Raw genomic sequence first — 21,310 nt, 5'->3', positions numbered from 1 at the left:
AAATATGAATTGCACATAAACTAATTTTCCACTTACAATACATAACAGAAGCCAAAATCTTTGCTATACGATGTATACAATGTAATGCACAGTTACATTGCTATTTATTTTATTTGGAAAATTTATATAGCCACCTACTCGCTCACAGCAACTCAAGGCGGTTTACAGGAAATAAAAACACAATATAAAAGAAATAAAAATAATAAAATAATAAAATAACCCCCACACACACACTTGTACCAGCCATTTGATTGGCTCCATCCCACTCTGGGTCCCCCAAGACTGCTGGCAGAACCATTTTTTTAGGGTTTTCAGAAAGAGTATCAGAGTGGGGTCTACTTTGCAGAGGGATGATATTCCAGAGAGAGGGAGCCACCACGGAGGAGGCCCTTCTTCTGGGTCATGCCAGATGTATTTCCTTAGGGAACAGGACCCACAACATTCCTTGCCTCCCCTCTCCAGTGAGTCAGGTGGATACGACCGGCAAGAGACGGTCCGTCAGCTAACTTGTACAGAGAAAGGTTGAAGATCTCAGTCTCCCTCTCCCAGAAACTTTCTAGATTCATACTTCTGTTGACTTGCCTAAACTTGATATTCCAGTTATCATAGTTCTACAACTTGAGACAATGGAATGTCCAAGATGCCTGGCTTATGCATTTTGGCAAATAGGTAGAAATTGCCTAATCAGGGATCCTAGGAATAGCTTCATGTAGATACAGTCTTGTATGTTTCATCACATTGTCTAATTCTCTTTGGTATGAAGCAGTGGAATATGATGAAAGGTGTTGGTAGAATGCTGTATTGGAAAATTGTCTTCCTTTACGTAATCCACCATAGTTATAAGGACAACCACCTCATCTTTATCAGCTTCTTTGAGAATGATATAATTGATATACTTGAAACCTTAAATGGCATCTTGTGCTACTCCTCTGCTAAGTATGTTGTATAAGGAGAATTCTTTACTGGATTGATGAAAGCCTTCAATGCAGAAGTGCAGAAAGTTGGAGAAAGGATGCCAGGCAAAAGATAGGTGGGAGAAATAACTGCTTTGTATATTTATTCTGAATGTTTTCATTGGCTTTTAATGTTCTAAAATGTTTAATGTTTAACTGCAATATGTTTTTGAACAGTAAGCCATTCAGAATCATTGATTGAAATGGGCAACTATAGAAATTGATTGATCAATCGATTGGAATGAATGAATAAGCAAGAAAACTGCCAAAGGGCTATATCAAGGCAAGTCAACAGAAGTATGAATCTAGAAAGTTTCTGGGAGAGGAAGACTGAGATCTTCAACCTTTCTCTGTACAAGTTTAGCTGAGACACAGCAAGATCTCAGTAAATTTAGTCCTGAATAGACTATGGAAAAATGTATAAATCTGTTACATTGAAATGCTCTAAACTAGTTTTATTCCTGAGGGAAAAAGGACACATTTTCAATATACTTCTCATAAAGCCTGTATAGATGCTAAGAAAAAACTCAGATTGTTATTATGTACATAGATCTCTTTTCTATGAGATTCCAACTTTTTTTAAAAAAAGAAAATCAAGTTTCTTGTCTTTATAGGTACAAAGTTATGCTTGAAGGAATTTAAGTGATACCAATTGGGTTGGATACCAACAAGGCCAAATAAAAATGACAGTCCCTGAAATATATTATTCTTCTCCTCCAGAACTAGCACATGTAACAAACAAGTGAAATAGTTTATAAACAATTAGGTAGATACATTCAATTTATACATAATTTTGTTTCTATAATTTTAACCCTTAATTTATCAATCATAATTTATATGTATTTTCCTCTGAAGAACAGGGTGTGGCATTCATATTTTCCTAGCTACTCACCCCTGCAAGGAACTGACAGAATAATCCCTGTTTACAGCATCACCTCCAAACTGTTTTGAATAAAATATTTCTCATTATCACTTCAAAATCCCTCCATAGCACCTATATACTGTCTATATAAGACTGCATGTGTTTAGAAGTTTATAAAGCAACAGCATACAGACCTTTAACACAGTTGTTGCAGGGATAAATCTTTGTGCACAGGAGTTCCAGACAACATATACTAAGACAGACACAAAAGATCTATAAACAACTTTTACTTAGTACATAGGGACAGCATGTTCCCAATTTTCCTTTTAGCTTTAACAAGCTCAAGACTTTAAATGCATTAACTTTTAGCACCATTGCAATATTTCCAAACATCTTCTCCCATTCAGTTTAAATGTTAAATGATTTAACAAACTTGACTAATCCCATCCTTAGGATTTAACAGCAAAATAAACCACAAGAGAGAGGCCTTTTGATAACTTTAAAATATAGCCTTAATGCAGTTTTCCCCAAAGTGGTCAGTATCTATCCCCCCAAATTGCTGGCACTATCCAAGGGGTTAGCGTTCTTATTGTTCATGGTAGAGCTATGAAAATAGAATTTATTTTTAAATTTTCATACAATGTTTGGGAATTGATCAACAAATCTGAAGGGTCCAAAGCTGAAGAGTTGGAGGACTCCTGATTTAGGGTGCTATCTCAAAAATTTATACTGCCTATTTGCAGCCTTCAGGATGTCAGGCCTGTTGTGTTCCCCTTAATTTGCTAGTAAAGGGGGAATTATTAATTATTACGTCAGGACTGGAAAGAGTGTTTCCGCATGCTTCTCCTATTTGAGAGTGGTTTCTTTCATTCTGGGAGGGGAATAACACGTGGTTCCCCCCCCCCCAAAAAAAGGCGTTTATGTCAATACAGCTCTTAATACCACTAATACACACAACTCGACTGCTTAACTTATTTATATAAAACTTAACCCTACACACCTCAAGGAGCTACTAAATACTAAATACAATGACAATAAAGCTCACTTCCAGTCCTACAACTGGAAGACTGCCAATGCTAATCACAACTGCAATATCCATACATGCATTTTTCAAAAATTTGCACACCTCCCTGACTCACTGGGACTGGGGCGGCATGTACATTTTAGGGAAAAACAACCACCACAATAACAACAACCCCCAACCACACAACACGTTGCAAGACTCGCACTGGCCGGCCAATATTTCCTTCCCTCCAAACCCCACCAGCCCAGATCAGGAAGGAAACTCACCCCTCCTGCACCCGCATCCCACTGAAACGCTCCCCTCGCTCCCCATGGCTGGAGGGTCCCCCAAGGGCATCTGTCTGCCTCCAGCCCGGGCGGAGGTCACCCTGGCTCAGGCTCCGCCTGCCTCACCTGCGTCCCGACCACCACGATCTGCGGCAACTGGATGATATCGGCGCCCACCGTGTTGAAGACGTCCTGCAGCTTGTTAATAACCGGAATCAGCGCCTCCATGGCGGCGGGCGGCGGGGAAGGAAGGGCACGGACAGTCCGCAGGGCAGCAATGAATGGACGGGGAAGGGAAAGAGAGAAAGAGAGGGGGAGGAGAAAGCGCCAGGGAAGGGCGCTCGCTCCGCCACCTTCCACGGCCGCCGACACAGACAGAAACACGCGCACGCGCACGCGCACTCTCCCCCCAACAGGCCCCGCGCGCTCTCTCCTGTCTCCAGATGGGAGCCGGCGTGGGCGCAAAGCATGGCGGGTATTGTAGTCGGCTCCTTCCTGGGGCGGAAAAACTGCCGAAGGTTGGACTTTATCCGTCCCGTTTGTGGTTAGTTCACTTGGTGTAGCTATTTTGAATGAGTGGCGTGAGGTCAGTCTATCTCGCTGTCTAGAAGGAAGAGTATTTTCAGAATTCTTTGGGTTTTGGCTTTTACTTTCTGTAAACCGCTTCGGCTTGGTGAAAAAATAAAATTGTTGTAAGTGTATTTTTTTAAATATATTTTATTTGGTTTCTCAAACATGTACAAGGTAACAGGTACAAGCATATACATGGACATGAACAAAGGAAATGAGTACAAATAAATGGGGACAGTAGGACAGGGACGGAAGGCACTCTTGGTGCGCTTATGCACGCCCCCTTTACAGACCTCTTAGCCTAAGAGTCTTGGGAATGGGATGAGGTCAACAGTAGACAGTCTTAGGTTAAAATTATGGGGGTTGGGGATGTAACAACAGTCAGGTAGAGCATTCCAGGCGTTGACCACTCTGCTGCTGAAGTCGTATTTTCTGCAATCAAGTTTGGAGTAGTTGACTTTGAGTTTGTATCTATTTTCGCCCAGGTATTGTGGAGACTGAAGTTGAAGTAGTCGTTGACAGGTAGGACGTTGTAACTGTTGCGAGCAGAGGAGTGGAGTATTCTTCTCGTGAAATACCTCTGGACTCGTTCATTTGTATTAATTTCTGATATAGAGTGTGGATTCCAGGCAGACAAGCTGTTTTCGAAAATTGGTCTGGCAAAGGTTTTGTATGCTCTAGTTTGCAGTACAATGTTACTGGAGAAGAAGCTTCGCAAAATTAGGCTAACAACTCTTATTCTAATCTTTTGCTGGTATATTTTATTAATAACCATTAAAATGGACATTTAAAATTTTTTATTAAGTATTTCCTTCAAGCCAGAAACAATTATCTTATTTTCTATAGACCTGAATAGTAGACGTTTGAATAATATAGCCATTTTGTGCGCTTTGTTAATCCCATTAATGAAGATCTACCTGTATTGAAGATTTACAGTGTATTCAGAAAGTATGAAACAGAAGAAAGCCCTGAAGAAGCTTCTTGGATGAGAAGCGAAACATTTGGGGCAACTATGATCTCTAGATGACTGAGAATCTCCATAGACATGGAAGCCCCCTTAGAGTTTGTTCCTCACAGAGAGTCCTTGCTTTTTTGCAAACTCTAAGGAGGCTTTCATGTGTTTTGCACAAGAGGAGTGGCTTTCATCTAGTCATAAAGCTCAGATCAGTGGCGGGCTGCAGTCAAGGTTGTCCTTCTAGAACTCTGTCCCATCTCCACCTACGATCTCTGGAGCTCAGTCCAAGTGATCTTTGGGTTCTTGGTCACTTCTCTTGCTAAGGCCCTTCTCCCCTGGTTGCTCAGTTTGACCAGGCGACCAACTCTTGGAAGACTCCTTGGTTGCACAAACTTCTTTCATTTGAGAATTATGGAGGCTACTGTACTCTTAGGAACCTTCAGTGCAGCAGAAATTTTATTGTAGTTTCCCCAGATCTCTGCCTTGTAATAATCCTGTCTCATAGTTCTGCAGGCAGTTTCTTTGACCTCATGACTTTTGCTCTGCTGCACTACTTATTGTCATCTGTGATGCCTTATAAAGAGAGAAAAGAAGAATCAGAATTCTACCAGATATGGGATAAATGGTATAGGTGGGTGGAGGAAAGAAACAAAAATCAACGAAGGAATATAACAAAACTCAAAAAATAATAGTTATGAGTAAAATAAGAGGGTTAAGAATGGTGAAATCCAAATGAAATACAATAGAAGGGAAAATAATATAAGGTGAGCCGTATCGATTGATAATTGCTATTATAAAGAACAGGAAGTTCCTGTTCGTATTGTATTGTGTTAATGTGGTGTACGTCTAAGTTTTGTGTGTGTGTATTTTACATGTTTGTTAATAAAAAATAAAAATTAAAAATTAAAAAAAAGAGAGAGATGTGTGCCTTTCCAAATCATGTCCAATTTAGTTTACCACAAGTCGACTCCATTTCAAGGTGTAGAAACATGTCAGAACGATCAAGTGAAATGGGAGGCACCAGAGCTAAATTTCTTGTGTTGTTGCAAAGGGTTTGAATACTTAGGCCAATGTGATTGTTTCAGGTTTTTTTTTCTTTTTAATAAATTTACAGACATTTCTAAAATTCAGTTTTCACTTTGTCATTATGAGGTACTGAATGTGGATTTGTTATCCCCAATCCGGGTCTGAGCCTGGTGCTGAGGCCAAAGAAGGACATCAGACAACAAGGTACAGGTTTTGTTTTCTTTCATTGGGATGCTCCAAGAAAAGGGATCCTGTCCAGGGGTGAAATTCAGCAGGTTCTGATAGGTTCTGACAGGTTCTGGAGAACCGGTAGTGGAAATTTTGAGTAGTTCAGAGAATCAACAAATAGCACCGCTGGCTGGCCCCAGAGTGGAGTGGGAATGGAGATTTTGCAGTATCCTTCCCCTGCCATGCCCACCAAGCCACACCCACAGAGCCAGTAGTAATAAAATTTTAATTTCATCACTGGTCCTGGCCAAAATGCCAAGAGCCCAGAACAAAGGATTAAGAAAGCTTTATACAATTTCAATAAAGCAGTAGGTGGGACAAGTCAGGATAATAAGAAATATCATCTAATAAACATTTTATTAATGATTTAACAATTTGTTCTATTGGTCTCTAGCCATCCCTATTCCTAAATCTTGGCTAATGAATGCTCCGGGAGTTATCTAATGCACATTCTATTTGCTCCAGGCCAGGGGTGTCAAACTCAATTTCATTGAGGGCGACATCAGGGCTGTGGTTGTTCTTGGGAGGAGGGGGCGACTGGGTGGGTGTGGCTGCACCTAGATTTTCAGGAAAGAAGTCCAAGTGTGACTGCAGAAAATGAATTTTCACTGACATGTTGTACTTCAAGATCTTGTATGCTTTAAGAAGCTTGTCAACTAGCTGAATTGGTGCTCTGCAGTTGCCGAGAAAATTCTCAGAGACCTCCTTGAATAGTTTCCAGGCTATCTTCTCTGGCCCCACCAACAGATATTCAAACTGCTTGCCATTGGTGATGTTTCTGATCTGCGGACCAATATAAATCTTCTTTAATCTTGGTATCAGTTATTCTTAGAAACAACTGTCTCAAACAATGAAATCCTTTACCTTCTTTGTTCTCTGCTTTCACACATTTTTTTTATCAGTTCAACTTTTAGATGATGCAGAAGCATCAACCAGCAGTCCATATGCCACCTTTTTAAATCCTAGAACCATGTTCTTTCAGAGTGGCCATTTCTTTTTAATGAAGTACATCTGTCCCAGGGGTGGGTTCCGGATCCCGTTGCAACCGGTACGGTGCAATGGGGCCAGGCGTCCACCACATGAACGGGCGCAGAATGCATGCACACGTGTGCAGCACGCGCATGCGTACTTACGGCCCGTGATGCTCCGTGACGGCTCCACAACGCTCCAGCTGTTCGGTGGAGCATCACGCAGGCGCCGTATGCTCTGTGTGCAGAAGCCCCGAACAGCTCAAATACAGGTAAGGAGCGCGGGCGGGTGGTCCCTCCGGAGCACCAAAACGGAATGGTACCTGGTGCTCCCGGCAGGCACCGGTACGCCCATACCGGGGCGTACCAGTCGTAACCCATCTGCATATGTAATACTATTACCTGATATAGCAGAGCTGCATTCCAAGCAGCTGAGCCACTACTTTGAAATCTCCACAGCAGGTGTGGGTTCCTATACCAGTTGGTACCGGTTCACTGCACACACACGCCAGCCTCACACTGCTGGTACATGCGCAGTTGACTAAATATTGTTCTGTGCATGCGCAGAAACATGGCAGCAAAGGCATAAGAGACCAGGGAACCGGTTTGGAGGCGTGGATAGCCTGGGTCGCCCCCCGGTTCAGGCCACAATTGCACTACCAGGCAGAATCGGGAGCAATCCACCTCTGCTCCACAGATATTACAGTTGTACTTGCTGTGCTGGATGTCTTTCAGCAACCGATCCATGTTTTCGTATGTTGCTTTCATGTGTGCAGCACAGCCAACAGTTCCTACAGGGATCTGCTGTGTAAAAACAGAAAATTTATATAAAAAGGTACAAGGTAGGTTCAATGTACAGGTTGTTTTTCTGATCAGCAGCCAGAAATCTGTAGCATGTACCCAGGGGTGGGATTCAGCCGGTTCAGGCAAACTGGATGCTAATTTTGCATATGGTTCGCTGAACCAGTAGTTGGAAGGACTGGTTGACCCCGCCCACCCTGACTTTTACAGAGGCTCCGGGAGGGCAAAAAAACAGGCCTCCGGGAAGTTTGGAAGACCGGAAACAAGCCTATTTCCAGTCTTCCAGAACTTCTGGGAGGCCCACTTTCCTCAAGCCTCTGGGAAGATGAAAGCTTCCTCCCCTGGACTCCAGAGACCCTCTGGAGGCCGGAAACAAGTCCATTTCCGGCCTCCAGAGGGCCTCCAGATCCCAGGGGAGGCAGTTTTCGCCTTCCCAGAGGCTCGAGGAAAGCCCTGTCCAGAACCTGGGGAAAGTGAAACCCTCCCCTGCCATGGTGCAAGAGGCCAACTAGGCCACACCCATCATGGCCATGCCTACCCAGCAGCCGGGCAGAGAACCCGTTGGTGTAATTTTTGAAGCCCAACCCTGGCTATAGCATCCATTGAATTGCCAGACTTCTGCCCTCCCAAAAGGTACTATTCACCTGGTTTCAAAGTTCTGACAGCTGGGCACCACCCCTCTTGCAGTTACATAACCATGTTTTGAACGTTCAGCCACTGGCCCACATTTACAATTGTTTGCAGCGCCCTGTGGTTATGTGACTACAATTTACTGTGGTTTTGCCAAAAGTTGGCATTTACTTCTAATTCCAGCAAATAGAAAACAATGTGTTGGCTTAATAACGGCCACATTCATGTAATGACTGCTGTATTCAGTTAATGGCTGCAATGAAAAAAGGTGTAAAATTGGGTCAGTCAGATGATGACCCGCTTTATGACAATCACAACTTGTAACCATAATTGCTAGGCCCAACTATGATCTTAAGTGAAGGATTACCTGTTTCATGGCTGAACCATCATTGAATTAGCTTGGATCAGAACTTAGTATCTTATTGGAAGTGTAAGGAAGCAATTTAACCCTAGAGATATTATTCCTTTGACAATTAAATATCTGCAGTTTCCTAAAACAACTTTATGTAAACTTAAAATATGTAATGATAAATAAGATAAAAATACTATGTTGTGATAAAAGCATCAAAATTTACGAAAGCAGAGCAAGCTAAATATTGCAGCACAATAGTTTTAAATTGTTTTCAATGAAAAAAAGTTGTGGTTCACAAATACAGTATATGCCTTTTAATAAAATATGTGGGTACAGCTTTCCTGATACAATGTCTATAATAGTTTTATTTGGGCTGGGCATAAGTGAATTTTAAAATATGAAGTAAAATTTAACTTCAGTAGGATAGGGCATTTTAAACCCAAAGGTTTAACTGGGTTTGTGTTTACACAACACTCCAATCTTTATATTCTGGTTTACAAACTGATTGACTAGGTTCACACAACATACGTAATTGCAAATTGCATTTGTGTTTGCCATTATGTAAACTTATCCATAGAAAATAGTTCCTTTATTTCCCACAAATTTTCACAGTGAATTCTGACACCAACGGAGACATGGACAAAGCTTGTGACACTATGCTTTTCCCAGTGTTCCTGATTAAACTTAAAGATGTGGGTATTTCTCAAAAGGACCAAACATGTTGGTCTACACAGGCACCCAAATAGAGGTTGAAAGAAAGGCAATAGGCATTTGGACAGAAAACAAAACATTTAGTGTAATGAATAGTCATGCCCACTCAGCAACCGGGCAGAGAACCCCTTGCTAAAAATTTTGAAGCCCACCCCTGCCCACATCCCTCTGCTATCCATGTACAAATGGGCTTTGCAGTTAGGAATTCTTCTGAAAATAGTTTGATTTCTAGAGTAAGTTACGCAAAGAGACAAATCACACCTGTGCTTTTAAAAACCATGACAGTGTAATTACTGACGTTCAGAGAAGGGAGGGTTTCTGTTTGCCTGCGCTTTCCTTTTAAAAACAGGAAATAAATTCAGCCTGAACATAATAAGGAAGATTATCTTCTGATTTGAGATTCAGTAGCATTGAGGGGAGGTTGTGCAGAAGCTGAGTGCCTGGAAGGTAAGTGGTTTGTCAAGCCTATTTATGTGGCCTTCGAGATCTCCCTTGGCTGAGCTCCACAATCTACATCTGGGAAATGTTTGGTTTCGTTTCAAGCTTTCATTGGTCGCTTTTAGTTTCGTTTTATGCTCTCACTGGGCATAATAGAAAGCTATGCAAGGGAGAACATTGTAAATGTGGCTTCGTATGTCGGACGCCTTTTCTATTGCATCCAGGTCAGGCTATTGAATGGGTATGTATGTTAATTTGAGATGGTTTGTAGTGAATTGTGCATTTGCTTCTGGGCTGTAAATATTTTAATTATTTTATAATACACTGGGCTTCTTTGCACGTCATGTTATTTCCGTTTATGCTTAATATTAGATACAGCATACTTAAAGTCACTGACATCTTTGTGGAATAATTTCATAAACTGTGAAACCGATTGTTTTAGGAGGTATGGTGACATTGGGTTTGGGATGCTGCTAAGAGAATATTTGGAAAAACCTGAATGTAATATTCTGATATTAAGGAGTGGATTCAAAGGATGTATAATTTATGTAGTTCAAAAAGGAAATGTTATCTATTGGTCAAAAAAGGATGTAGTATGTTTTCCTTTTACATAGATGGTTTTTTACAATAATTGAGTATTACCATTTTTTCTTTAATTTCAATATTTTTAAATATTTAATGGATATGTGATATGTATTGATAGTTTGTTATTCCTTTTTGTTGTTTATTTTCAGATAGATAGATAAGATAGATAGATAGATAGATAGATAGATAGATAGATAGATAGATAGATAGATAGATAGATAGATAGGTAGATAGATAGATATAGATATAGATATATCAATAGATAACACTATATATATAGAGAGAGGCAGAATGTGTATGTAGTATGTGTGTTTCTCTTCCCCCTCCATGTTTATTTTCCCCCTATAAAACATATATATATATACTGTAAATCTTTATTAAGGTCTCTGACCAATCTGTGTGTGTGTGTGTGTGTGTGTGTGTGTGTGCGCACACATGAAATAAAATTTTGATTTCAAGAAGCATTATATAAACTTTTCCAAAGCGAAATTAGTTGCTAATATCATTTTTGTTGGTAAGCATGTTCCCCCAAAATGCTCAGAATAGGGGGAGGAGGGATAGAGTATTTGGAGAATTGGAGAATTTTTTAATTAAAGCCATACCCACCATGACAACCGTTCTTTTGAATGGACAAGGTTTTTCATTACAATCTTTTTTTGTTGTAAGAGCACCCCAAATATACTTTCAAATTTCCAGAGAGTTAGCTTCATTGTATATGATGTATAACTGATATTGTTGATATATACAGAATGCTTTTGGCTTTCTGATGAATAGTTCATGGATACTTTCCCTGTCAGTCCCAAACCCTTTAAAATTGACTTCCAAGGCATTGATAACACAAGGCAACACACAAACTCTTCGACATACAACCACAGTGAAGACCAAATTTTCTGTTGCTAAGCGAAACATTTGTTAAGTGATTTTTGCTCCATTTTACAACCTTTCTTGCCACCTTTGTTAAGTGAATCACTGCAGTTAGTTTGTTAGTTTAGTTTTTTTTGTTAGTTTCCTTTATTTGGATGCCGCCCTTTTCCCTAGGGGGACTCAGGGCGGCTCACAATTCAAAAAGGGGGGGGGAGACAAACAGTAGACAATACAACATGTTAAAAAAAAGAGCACAACAGTCACACAGTTCGGGTGGGGCTACAATCTTAGCCCCAGGCCAGCAGGGACAGCCAGATCTTTAAAGCGGCGCGGAAGGACTGGAGGGTGGTTAGTAACAGGGTTACTAACTAAGTTAGTAACAGGGTTGCGAAGTGTATCTGGCTTTCCTGTTACTTTTGCTTGTCAGAGTGTTGCAAATCTGGGGCATTGCAACAAACATAGAAATATGAGTTACTGAATTTTTCGGAGTATAAGATACACCGGAGTATAAAACACACCAAGATTTTGAAGAGGCAATTTTTTAAAAAAAAAAAATTTGCACTCTGCAAACCTCCCAAAAACGGCCCGTTTTTCATGAAAACAGCCCCCCCCTTTTTTTTAAGGGGCAAGGATAAGCTTTAGAAGGCTTGTAGACTGCTCTTGGGGGGTGGGCCCCCCCAAAACGAGCAAAAAATGGCCTGTTTTTTGCAAAAAAGGGTCCATTTTTGTCAAAAAAAGGTGGGGGGCAAAATTGAACAAAAAATAGCCCATTTTTTGCTCATTTCTGCCCTCCCTAGCCCCCAGGAGCACTCTGGAAGCTTCCTAAAGGGGTTCCACCACAAAACCGCGGATGACAAAATCGCGGTCGACGAAAGCGCGTATGTGACGTCATCACAGCGCGACGAAAAAGATCGAAAAATGTAAAAATAAAGCGAAAACCTTACCCTAACCCCCCCAAACCTAACCCTAAACCTAACCCTAAACCTAACCCTAAACCTAACCCTAAACCTAACCCTTAACCTAACGAAAAACCTAACGCTAACCCTTAACCTAACGCTAAACGTAACACTAACGCTCTAAACCTAACCCTAACCCTTAACCTAACCCTAACCCTAACCCTAACCCTAACCCTTAACCTAACCCTTACCTTTATGTGAATCGGCTTGCTGTAATTTAATTTTTATTTCAATTTTTCCAATCTTTTTCGTCGCGTTGTGATGACGTCACATACGCGATTTCGTCGACCGCGCTTTTGTGGAACGCGGTTTTGACGGGTCACGCCTAAAGGCTCTGCACCACCATTTTGGTGAAGGGGCTGGGGTTTTGTGAGGACAAAAATGCTGTATTCCGTGTATAAGACGCACCCAGATTTTCAGCCTCTTTTCTGAGGGAAAAAGGTTTGTCTTATACTCCGAAAAATACAGTAGTTGGCAAGCGTTTGAATTTTGTTCCTGCGACCATGGGATGCTGCAATGGTTGTAAGTGCATGAAAGGGTCACAAGTCACTTCTTTCAGGGCTGTTATAACTTTGAATGGTCCCGAACGAACTGTTGTAAGTTGCGGACTGCCTGTACAGAAAGCGGGAAAATATAGACATGAATGCGTAATTTAGTAAAGTAAAAGAAAGTGAAACTAGATGGCAAGGTTTTCAAAACCAAATATGTTATCAAATAATAGGCTATTTTTGTAAAAGGGTGCTCCGTTTTCTAGAATTAGTTTCTAACAGTTCTAGACCGCCTGTCTACAGTATGGTGTTTTCTAGCTGGAGTTTGATTTCTATTGTCACTAGCCAGAATTTGACAAATTATGGGAGGTGGTCCCACTAACTGAAAGGAAACTAGACTGGAGTTGAACAATAGTTACACAGGTGTTAGTCCCGCCTGTATTTTTCACCTTGTCTTCATCATATTTTTAATTCTTTAGTTCCCATGGATGTTTAATGTTGCCTTCTTCTTATCCTTGTAAAATCTCTTCCCTTCTTCTGTTTTTTTAATGTCCTTGATTCTGCCCTTCTTTTCACCACAGGGTTTATATAATTGAAAATGGCTTTTTCAAAGAGATAAAATTTGGAAATTTGAGTTTATTTGGGTGCTCTTACAAAAAAAAATTGCAATTAAAAACCTTGTCCATTCAACAGAACAGTTGTCATGGTGGGTGTGCTGTCCCAACAGTATATAGCTAATGTAGGAATTAAGAACTGTCTCCTTTAAGAAACTACCTTATGGGAAATGTAGGCAGAACTGCCTTGTGGGAAATGTAGTTCCATAATATGTGACCACATCTGTATTCCCTGATTGGGTAGTGTGGTATTCTGCCTGGGAAAAGTGATTTATTACTGTTGTAGAAAATGAGACAAGACCAGCTCTTTGTCAAAGGGAAAGGTTTATTTGCGCAAAGGTTCAGGAGCAAAACCTGAACCCCGAATGGCAGTTCTGTACAGTCTTTTATACTCTTTGACAACTTATTGATCATCCCCAAATACCTGGCCTTCCTGTGTCACGTAGACCCCTTTCCTGTGTCATGTAGACCTCTACACAATCTCCCAAAACAGCGACATGACATTCATTACTCATTTACCTCCCCACAGGGGGTATTGGTACAAATATCCTGTTTCATTTGTTTTAGTTGGGGGAAGCAAACAGAACAACTAATCTTAAGAGTAATCATTCCTTTATCCCATTCCACATGGTAAAGAAACTTTTAATACCCAAAGAATCTGTCTAGTTGTCAAATTCTCTTTTATTACCAGTCTCTCTCTGAATTGCCCCTCATTCCCCTCCTCTCTGCTCATCAAGAGAAATAGAAAACCATAGACCTTTTACACTACGGGAGGGACAGTTCATGGAAAGTCAGAAGTATCTTAACACTGAACCGTAAGTTTTGCCATTAAGAATGCCTGATAATAAACTTGATCGAAAGAAGCATGGAGTTTAACTGCATGCCCCGAGCCATCTGCATCGCTGGGGCAGAACAGTGGGCGTGGCTTTAATTAAAAGGCAAATTAACCAATTTTGTTGTATACATGATGAACAATGACGATAAAGGCTATACTACAAGATGTGGCAGACAAATTAAGTTAGAAGATTGGGCTGAATTGGTTTGGCTCTTGCACACCTTCATTATTATTTTTTCCATTTCCTTTTTTTTATTACAGTTCTGGTTTTCTAGACGTACTCAATGGAACTGCGTGATTATCAGTGGGAGGTCATTGGGCCAGCTTTGGAAGGAAAGAATATCATCATATGCCTGCCAACGGGCGCTGGAAAGACCCGAGCAGCTGTGTATGTTTGCAAGAAGCACTTGGAGAGTCACGATAAGAACAAGGTGGTTGTGTTAGTCAACACAGTAAGTACCAGTAGATAGAGGATGGTGGAAGATCGTTTTTCAAAATCCATGGCTCCTTCGATTACAAATAGCTCAGAGATCAAGCACTTTGGACTTCAAACAAGTCCACCTCTGTTAATTATAAAAGCACCCCCTTTTCCAGATTTCTGCACAAGTTAAAACTAAAGAACAGCTTTTTTTTTTCCTTCAGGCACACGGAAGTCTGAAGAAAATGAATTGCTTTAACAGAAAAGAGTTGTGCTGTTTCCTGTTCAAAAACGCCTCTTCCAAAACATTTTGGAAACGTACACAGCCTAATGTTTTATCCAGAGGTGATATTCAGACGATTCAGACGGTTCTCCTGAACCGACAGTGTAAATCATGGGTGGGCCACCCCCGTCCCCCCCCCTACTCTATGCCATCCTATTTAGGCACTTTTATTATTATTGAAAAGTTTTAATAAGTTTTACAAATATTTCCCCTTCCCTCCCCCCACCCCAACCCTCCCCCCTCCAACCCTCCCTCCCCCCAACTTCCCAGAGCAAAATACAGGGTATAAACATTTAACAATCATACACTAACATAAGCTAACTATAGCATCCTACCTCCCTCTTGTACTTTAACTCCCCTTTTATTAAACTAAATGTAGATAAATTATAACATTCCTTGTTCATTCATAAGCTAATTGAAATTTCTTAGTACGATATTTATTTTGAATGTAATCAATCCATCTTCTCAATTCCAACTTATATTTCTCATCTGAATGGTCCTTTAAATATGCTGAGATTTTGGCCATCTCTGCTAAATTTACTACTTTTAATGTCCGTTCTTGAATAGTAGGCAATTCTTCCTTCTTCCAGTACTGCGCCACCAACAATCTTGCTGCCGTTATTAAGTTCAGAATCAAATTAGTCTCTATAACGTTTTTGAGGCTGGGCGCATGCATGGAAGGTGTGCACGAGAGCAAAGCACATGCATGGAAGACCGGTTTTCTGCGCACGCGAAGCAGGCAGGCGTGCAGCAAACTGGTGGTAACAAAATGTGAAACCCAGCACTGGCTTTATTCCCTGGGGAATGTTTCACTACAGCTACTTTGTCCTGGCAGGTGCCTCTACTTGACCAACATCTGAAGAATGAGTTCAGTGTCTTGCAAAATCAATTCCAAATTACATCTGTTTGTGGTGATAGTTTCCAGAAGCTATTCTTCTCAGATGTGGTAAAGACCTACGATCTGATAATCTGCACAGCCCAAATCTTCTATAATGCCCTCACCAATCAAGAAGAGGAAATGCATGTGGAACTGACTGGTGAGTAGCCAATGGTAAAGGAAGGGGAAGGGTACTGTGGTACACAGAAATATAATATCTGCCATAGCCTGGAGTTCGATTCTGATGTGGCCCAACTTGGCTTTCCAACTTTCTGAGGCTGGTAAAATGAAGATCCAGATTGTTGAGGGCATATGCTGACTTTTTTAGCACCCAGAGAGTGCTATAAAGCTCTATGGAGCAATATATAAATCTAAGTGCTATTGCTTTGCTGTCATGTGACTCGTTATAACAATTTCGGTCATTGTTTTGAGCGAAATATATTTAATCAAAATATATTTAATCATTTAATATAACAACCTATCAAAATATGCTCTCTTGTAATTGCATCATAATTAAATACAAGCTGCATTCTACTGAATCATTTTTAAGACCTATCTACTCTAAAGGTTAAGGTTCCCCTCACACATATGTCGTTCAGTGATGGGTTCCAGATCCCGATCCAACCGGTACGGTTGGAACGGGCCCGGCATCATCCACATGGATGCGCGCAGCGCGTGCACACACACACAGCATGCGCATGCGTCTTACTGTTCAGTGATGCCTCCACGATGCTCCAGCTGCTCAGCGGAGTGTCGTGCAAGTGCTGTATGCACCGTGTGCGGAAGCACCGAAGACTTTAAAGACAGGTAAGGAGCACAGGCGGGGGGGGCGCTCTGGAGCACTGTACCAGAACGGTATCCAGTGCTCCAGGCAGGCTCCAGTAAGCCCGTACCAGGGCGTACCTCCTGCAACCCACCACTGATGTCGTTCCTGCCTCTAGAGGCCGGTGCTCATCTCCGTTTCAAAACCGAAGAGTCAGTGCTGTCCAAAGACGTCTTCGTGGTCATGTGGTCAGCATGATTAAATGCCAAATGCTTTCTTGCTGATAATCAGTCCCAAAAGGCAGAAGCTATCTCCCTTTTCAGTATCAATTACAAAACTAGTTGCTGTTCCAGTCGTCATTAATTTGACCTTCTTTGTGTTTTAGTCCCAGTTTTTTTTACTGTGCACCTTGACTTTTATTACTTTAGCCTCCAGATCATTTCCATTTTCAGCTGTTAAACTGTGTTCAATATAAGCACAAGTTGTTGTTTCCATCCCATTTTAAAACCATGCTCTTCCAATCCAGCTTTTCCTCAATGCATATTCGGCATACAGTTTGATCCTAGGTGGATCCAGAGTTCGATCCTAGATAGTGGCAGATATTTCCCTCTCTGGGCACGATTAGAATATATCTGAGTGAATATAATTCCTCATTGGCAACAGGAAGGCATCTGGTCAGTAAACATTCAGCTCCATTCAGTTGCCCAGACTCCACCCCGCAAGGGATTATGGGGTCATTAAAAGGAGATGATATTCAGCATGCAGTTTGAATAAATAGGAGAGATTATAAAGCCTTGTCCCACATCTTGCTGCCTATTTTTTCACCAGGTACCACAATGATTGAGGCTTCCTATCCTATGTATAGGTTTCACATAAGCACAAAGAAATAACAATAGCAACAGCACTTAGACTTACAGTATTTTTCGGAGTATAAGACACACCTTTTTCCCCTCAAAAAAGAAGGTGAAAATCTGGGTGCGTCTTATACACTGAATACAGCATTTTTGGCCTCCCGAAATCCCGCCCCCTTTGCAAAAATGGCCGTGCATAGCCTTTAGGAGGCTTCCTGAGTGCTTCTGGGGGCTGGGGAGGGCAAACTTGAGTGAAAAACAGGCCATTTTTTGCTCATTTTGGGGAGGCACCCCCCAGGAGCATTCTACAAGCCTCCTAAAGGCTATGCATGCCCTTTTGACAAAAAATGAGGCCATTTTTGTGAAAAACAGGCCTTTTTGGGAGGTCTGCCGAGTGCAAAAACTTTTTTTTTTATTTGCCTTTTCAAAATCTTGGTGCGTGTTACACTCCAGTGTGTCTTATACTCTAAAAAATACGGTAATATACCACTCTGTGGTGCTTTACAGAACTCTCTGAGCAGTTTGTTCTGGGATTACTGTTTTTCTAAGCCCTGTTCATAGGTTGACATGATTGACACATCCAAAGGCCCTTCTACAATCAATGGAGGACATGTTTACTTCGTTGTCGTATTTCGCAATTATCCTGCCCATGTGTCAGCATTAATATCTCTTGCTATTTAGTTTTTTCTAAAGCCAGTTTGAATATGTGGTACCGGTAGTCCTCAATTGACCACAATGAAGCCTGAAATGTACGTTTGTTAAGTGAAAAAATTGTTAAGTAAATTTGTCCCATTTCACGACATTTTTTGCCACATTTGTTAAGTGAATCACTGCAGTTGTTAAATTAGTAACATGGTTGTTAAATGAATCTGGGTTCCCCATTGACTTTGCTTGTCAGAAGGTCACAAACTGACTCTTGAACACTGCAGCTGTCATAAATGCGTCAGTTGTCAATCATCTGAATGTAAATCATGTGACCATGGGGATGCTGCAATGGTCATAAGTGTGAAAAATCGTGATTATTTCGGTGCCACTGTAACTTTGAACGGTTACTAAATGAACTGTTGTAAGTCAAGGACTATCTGTATCTTCCTTTCCATGTTGGGCTTTAATTTGCCATATAAATAAATGATGCATCAAAACCACCATTTCAAGATCTCCATGCAGTAGATTATGTGTGCTACAGGCCAAATTTATGCCTTGATATACACTATCGACCCAAATTATGTAGAGGTAGTCCTCAACTTACAACCACAATAGAGGCCAACATTTTTTTTTTATAAGTGAAACAGTTGTTAGGTGAGTTTTATCCCATTTTATGACTTTTCTTGCTACACTTGTTGATTTCTGCAGTTGTTAAATTTGTAACATGGTTGTTAAGTGAATCTGACTTCCACATTGACTTGCTTATCAGAAAAGATGATTCCAGGACCCTGGGAAACTGCAACCGTCATAGATAGGAGTCAATTGCTAAGCATCTGAATTTTGATCAGGTGACCCTAGGGATGCTGCAATGGTCATCAATGTGACAAAGGTCCTAAATCACTTTTTTTTAATGGTCGCTAAATGAGTTTTTGCATGTCAAGGACTACCTGTATTCTCCAGTCCAACAGATATTCCCGAATAAGGACATTCCATTCCCACAAGCAGTCTATTAAAAGAAGAAGGCACTATAATGAGCACAAAAGCTGATGACCATTTTCTATATGTTGTGCAGATTTCTCTCTGTTGGTGATTGATGAGTGTCACCACACTCACAAAGGAACTGTTTATAACAAGATTATGGAGAACTACTTGGACTACAAGTTGAAAGGCCAACAGGGTTTACCTCAGATTTTGGGACTCACCGCCTCTCTGGGTACTGGAAGTTCAAATACTGTGGAAGCAGCTAAAGCCCACATCCTGGAGGTGAGTCTGATGGAAGACATTTGGCTCAGATATTGGAAGTTTTCTGGGTTCTTCTCTCTCTCTCTCCTTCTCCCTCTCCCCCCCTCTCTCTCCCGCCCTCACTCACTCTCTCTCTCTCTCTCTGCATAATCATAAGTTTGGAGGTTGCTCTGCATTGCAAATACAGTTCTCTTTCATACGGATACTGGGATTTTCAAACAGCATGCCATGTTTCCCTGAAAATAAGACCTGGCCTGAAAATAAGACCTACTTATTGTCTACTGTGCCCAGTATAAACCCTATATCGCCGACAGAGGGTATCCATTTTTGCTGGCAGAGGCAGAGGGTTGCAGGAGGTCATCCCAGCCAAAAATGGAGCTTGGGAGGGCCACGGGCAGCGCTCCCGAGCTCCGTTTTTACTGGCAGAGGGTTGCAGGAAGCCGTCTCAGCCAAAAACAGAGCTCAGGAGCCCGTTTTCGATGGCAGAGTGCTTGGGCCACCACAGGCGCCGCCGACACAAGTCATGTCAATCTAACCACGCCCTTCCCTGCCCCCCCCCAACCAGGTCAAACACAACCCTGATGCGGCCCTTAATGAAATCGAGTTTGACAACCCTGACTTAAAGGCATTCCAACTGGCATTTGGCCTAAGCCTATTTCCTGAAGTAGTCACACAGCTGTGATCATTCTTTCCAGATCTGCGCTAACCTAGACGCCGAAAGAATTATGTCAATCGATAAACAGAATCCCTCTCTTGATGATCATGTTCCATGTCCTAAGAAACAATACGATCTGACGGAACCAAGGCTTCAGGTAAGATCACCAGGAATCTCTTAAGGAACTGTTGGGGGGGGGGGGAAATGAATGAGCCAGTGTAGATGAGAAGGTTAACATTTCTCCCACTCCACCTTTCTCATTTTATCATCTCCAGGACCCATTTGGAGAAAAGCTCAGGGAAATAATGACCCAGATTTATACTTACCTAAATGTTTCTGACATTACTGCGAACTTTGGTACCAAGGGCTTTGAGCAGCAAATTGTGGAGCTTGAAATGAAAGGTGAGTATCCCATAGGAGGCTTTGTAATAAAGGTAGTCCTCGACTTACAACAGTTCATTTAGTGACTGTGCGAAGTTACAATGGCACTGAAAAGAGTGACTTGTGACCAGTTTTCACATGACCATTGCAGCGTCCCCATGGTCATGTGATCAAAATTTAGATGCTTGGCAACTGACTCATATTTATGATCGTTGCAATGTCCTGGGCTGTGTGTATGTCATCACTTTTTGCAACATTCTGACAAACAAAGTCATTGGGGAAGCCAAATTCACTTAACAATCATGTGATTCAGGTGTAGTGATTCACTTAACAACTCTGGCAAGAAAACTCACTTAACAAATATCTCACTTAGTAACAGAAATTGTGGGCTGAACTGTGGTTGCAGGTTGCGGATTTAAGTGAATACATAGATTTGGAAGAAAGAAAGAAATGTTCAGAGACAGATTTAATATCTTATTGATTTTTCCACCTCCAGCCCTATGTTAGCTGTGCTACCTAGAGCAGTGTTTCTCAACCTTGGCAACTTGAAGATGTCCGGACTTGAAGAATTCTGGGAGTTGAAGTCCGGACATCTTCAAGTTGCCAAGGTTGAGAAACACTGACCTAGAGTACATGTGTGTCAACTGTCCAATCAGTGAACCCAAGCAAGGAAACACTCTTGAGAAAATTGAATCCTCAAAAGTAAAACTTTATTGGATACACCATGTTGGTACTGAAGAAACAAAACCAGCTCTGGTTTCCCGCACAAATGCTTGCACAGTTAAACAATACTTTCTTCTTCTCCCCATCCCTGAATGATCACGTTGTCCAATTATGAGGCATTCTTTTGTTATGGGAAAAGTCCATCTCTTTCTCAAGCACCTGCAGAGGCGACCTTGATGGCTTCCATGCTCTCAGGATCTCTGCATACATACTCCATCTTCCATTTCCCCTTTCCCTCCCCCCAGTTCATTGGCAAGTTGGAAAGCGTTAAGGTTTGAAAGAAGCAAAGCGATTCAGTCTTAACAATGTGAGTGCAAGCTTACATAAAATAAATTAGCTATGGCTT

General features: G+C 41.4%; 2 protein-coding genes across 7 annotated transcripts in view; one reads left to right on the top strand and one right to left on the bottom strand.

Annotated features, from left to right (window-relative positions):
• The window catches only part of DNM1L (dynamin 1 like), a 41,327-nt gene extending 37,849 nt beyond the window's left edge, over positions 1 to 3,478 (bottom strand). For both annotated transcript variants that reach the window (XM_032221635.1, XM_032221636.1), the window contains exon 1: positions 3,232 to 3,478. In XM_032221635.1, coding sequence (XP_032077526.1) covers positions 3,232 to 3,333 — 102 coding nt within the window. In that variant the 5' untranslated portion in view covers positions 3,334 to 3,478. The remainder of the gene's footprint in view (positions 1 to 3,231) is intronic.
• Positions 3,479 to 3,655: 177 nt separating this feature from the next.
• DHX58 (DExH-box helicase 58) overlaps positions 3,656 to 21,310 on the top strand; it is a 30,719-nt gene continuing 13,064 nt past the window's right edge. The window contains exons 1-7 of one of the 5 annotated variants that reach the window (XM_032222016.1): positions 3,656 to 3,797; positions 5,783 to 5,860; positions 14,388 to 14,578; positions 15,663 to 15,864; positions 19,036 to 19,226; positions 19,901 to 20,017; positions 20,136 to 20,262. In XM_032222016.1, the coding sequence (XP_032077907.1) occupies positions 14,411 to 14,578; positions 15,663 to 15,864; positions 19,036 to 19,226; positions 19,901 to 20,017; positions 20,136 to 20,262 (805 nt within the window). In that variant the 5' untranslated portion in view covers positions 3,656 to 3,797; positions 5,783 to 5,860; positions 14,388 to 14,410. Of the gene's footprint in view, positions 3,798 to 5,782; positions 5,861 to 9,579; positions 9,794 to 9,826; positions 10,026 to 13,982; positions 14,107 to 14,387; positions 14,579 to 15,662; positions 15,865 to 19,035; positions 19,227 to 19,900; positions 20,018 to 20,135; positions 20,263 to 21,310 lie in introns of those variants that run through there. The other 4 variants (XM_032222017.1, XM_032222018.1, XM_032222014.1 and 1 more) reach the window with 4 other exon arrangements.

The sequence above is a fragment of the Thamnophis elegans genome, chromosome 7 (assembly GCF_009769535.1).
Source record: "Thamnophis elegans isolate rThaEle1 chromosome 7, rThaEle1.pri, whole genome shotgun sequence".
Taxonomy (NCBI): Eukaryota; Metazoa; Chordata; class Lepidosauria; order Squamata; family Colubridae; genus Thamnophis; species Thamnophis elegans.
The sequence above is the reverse complement of the archived record's forward strand: the minus strand, read 5'-3'. Positions and strand labels throughout refer to the sequence as shown.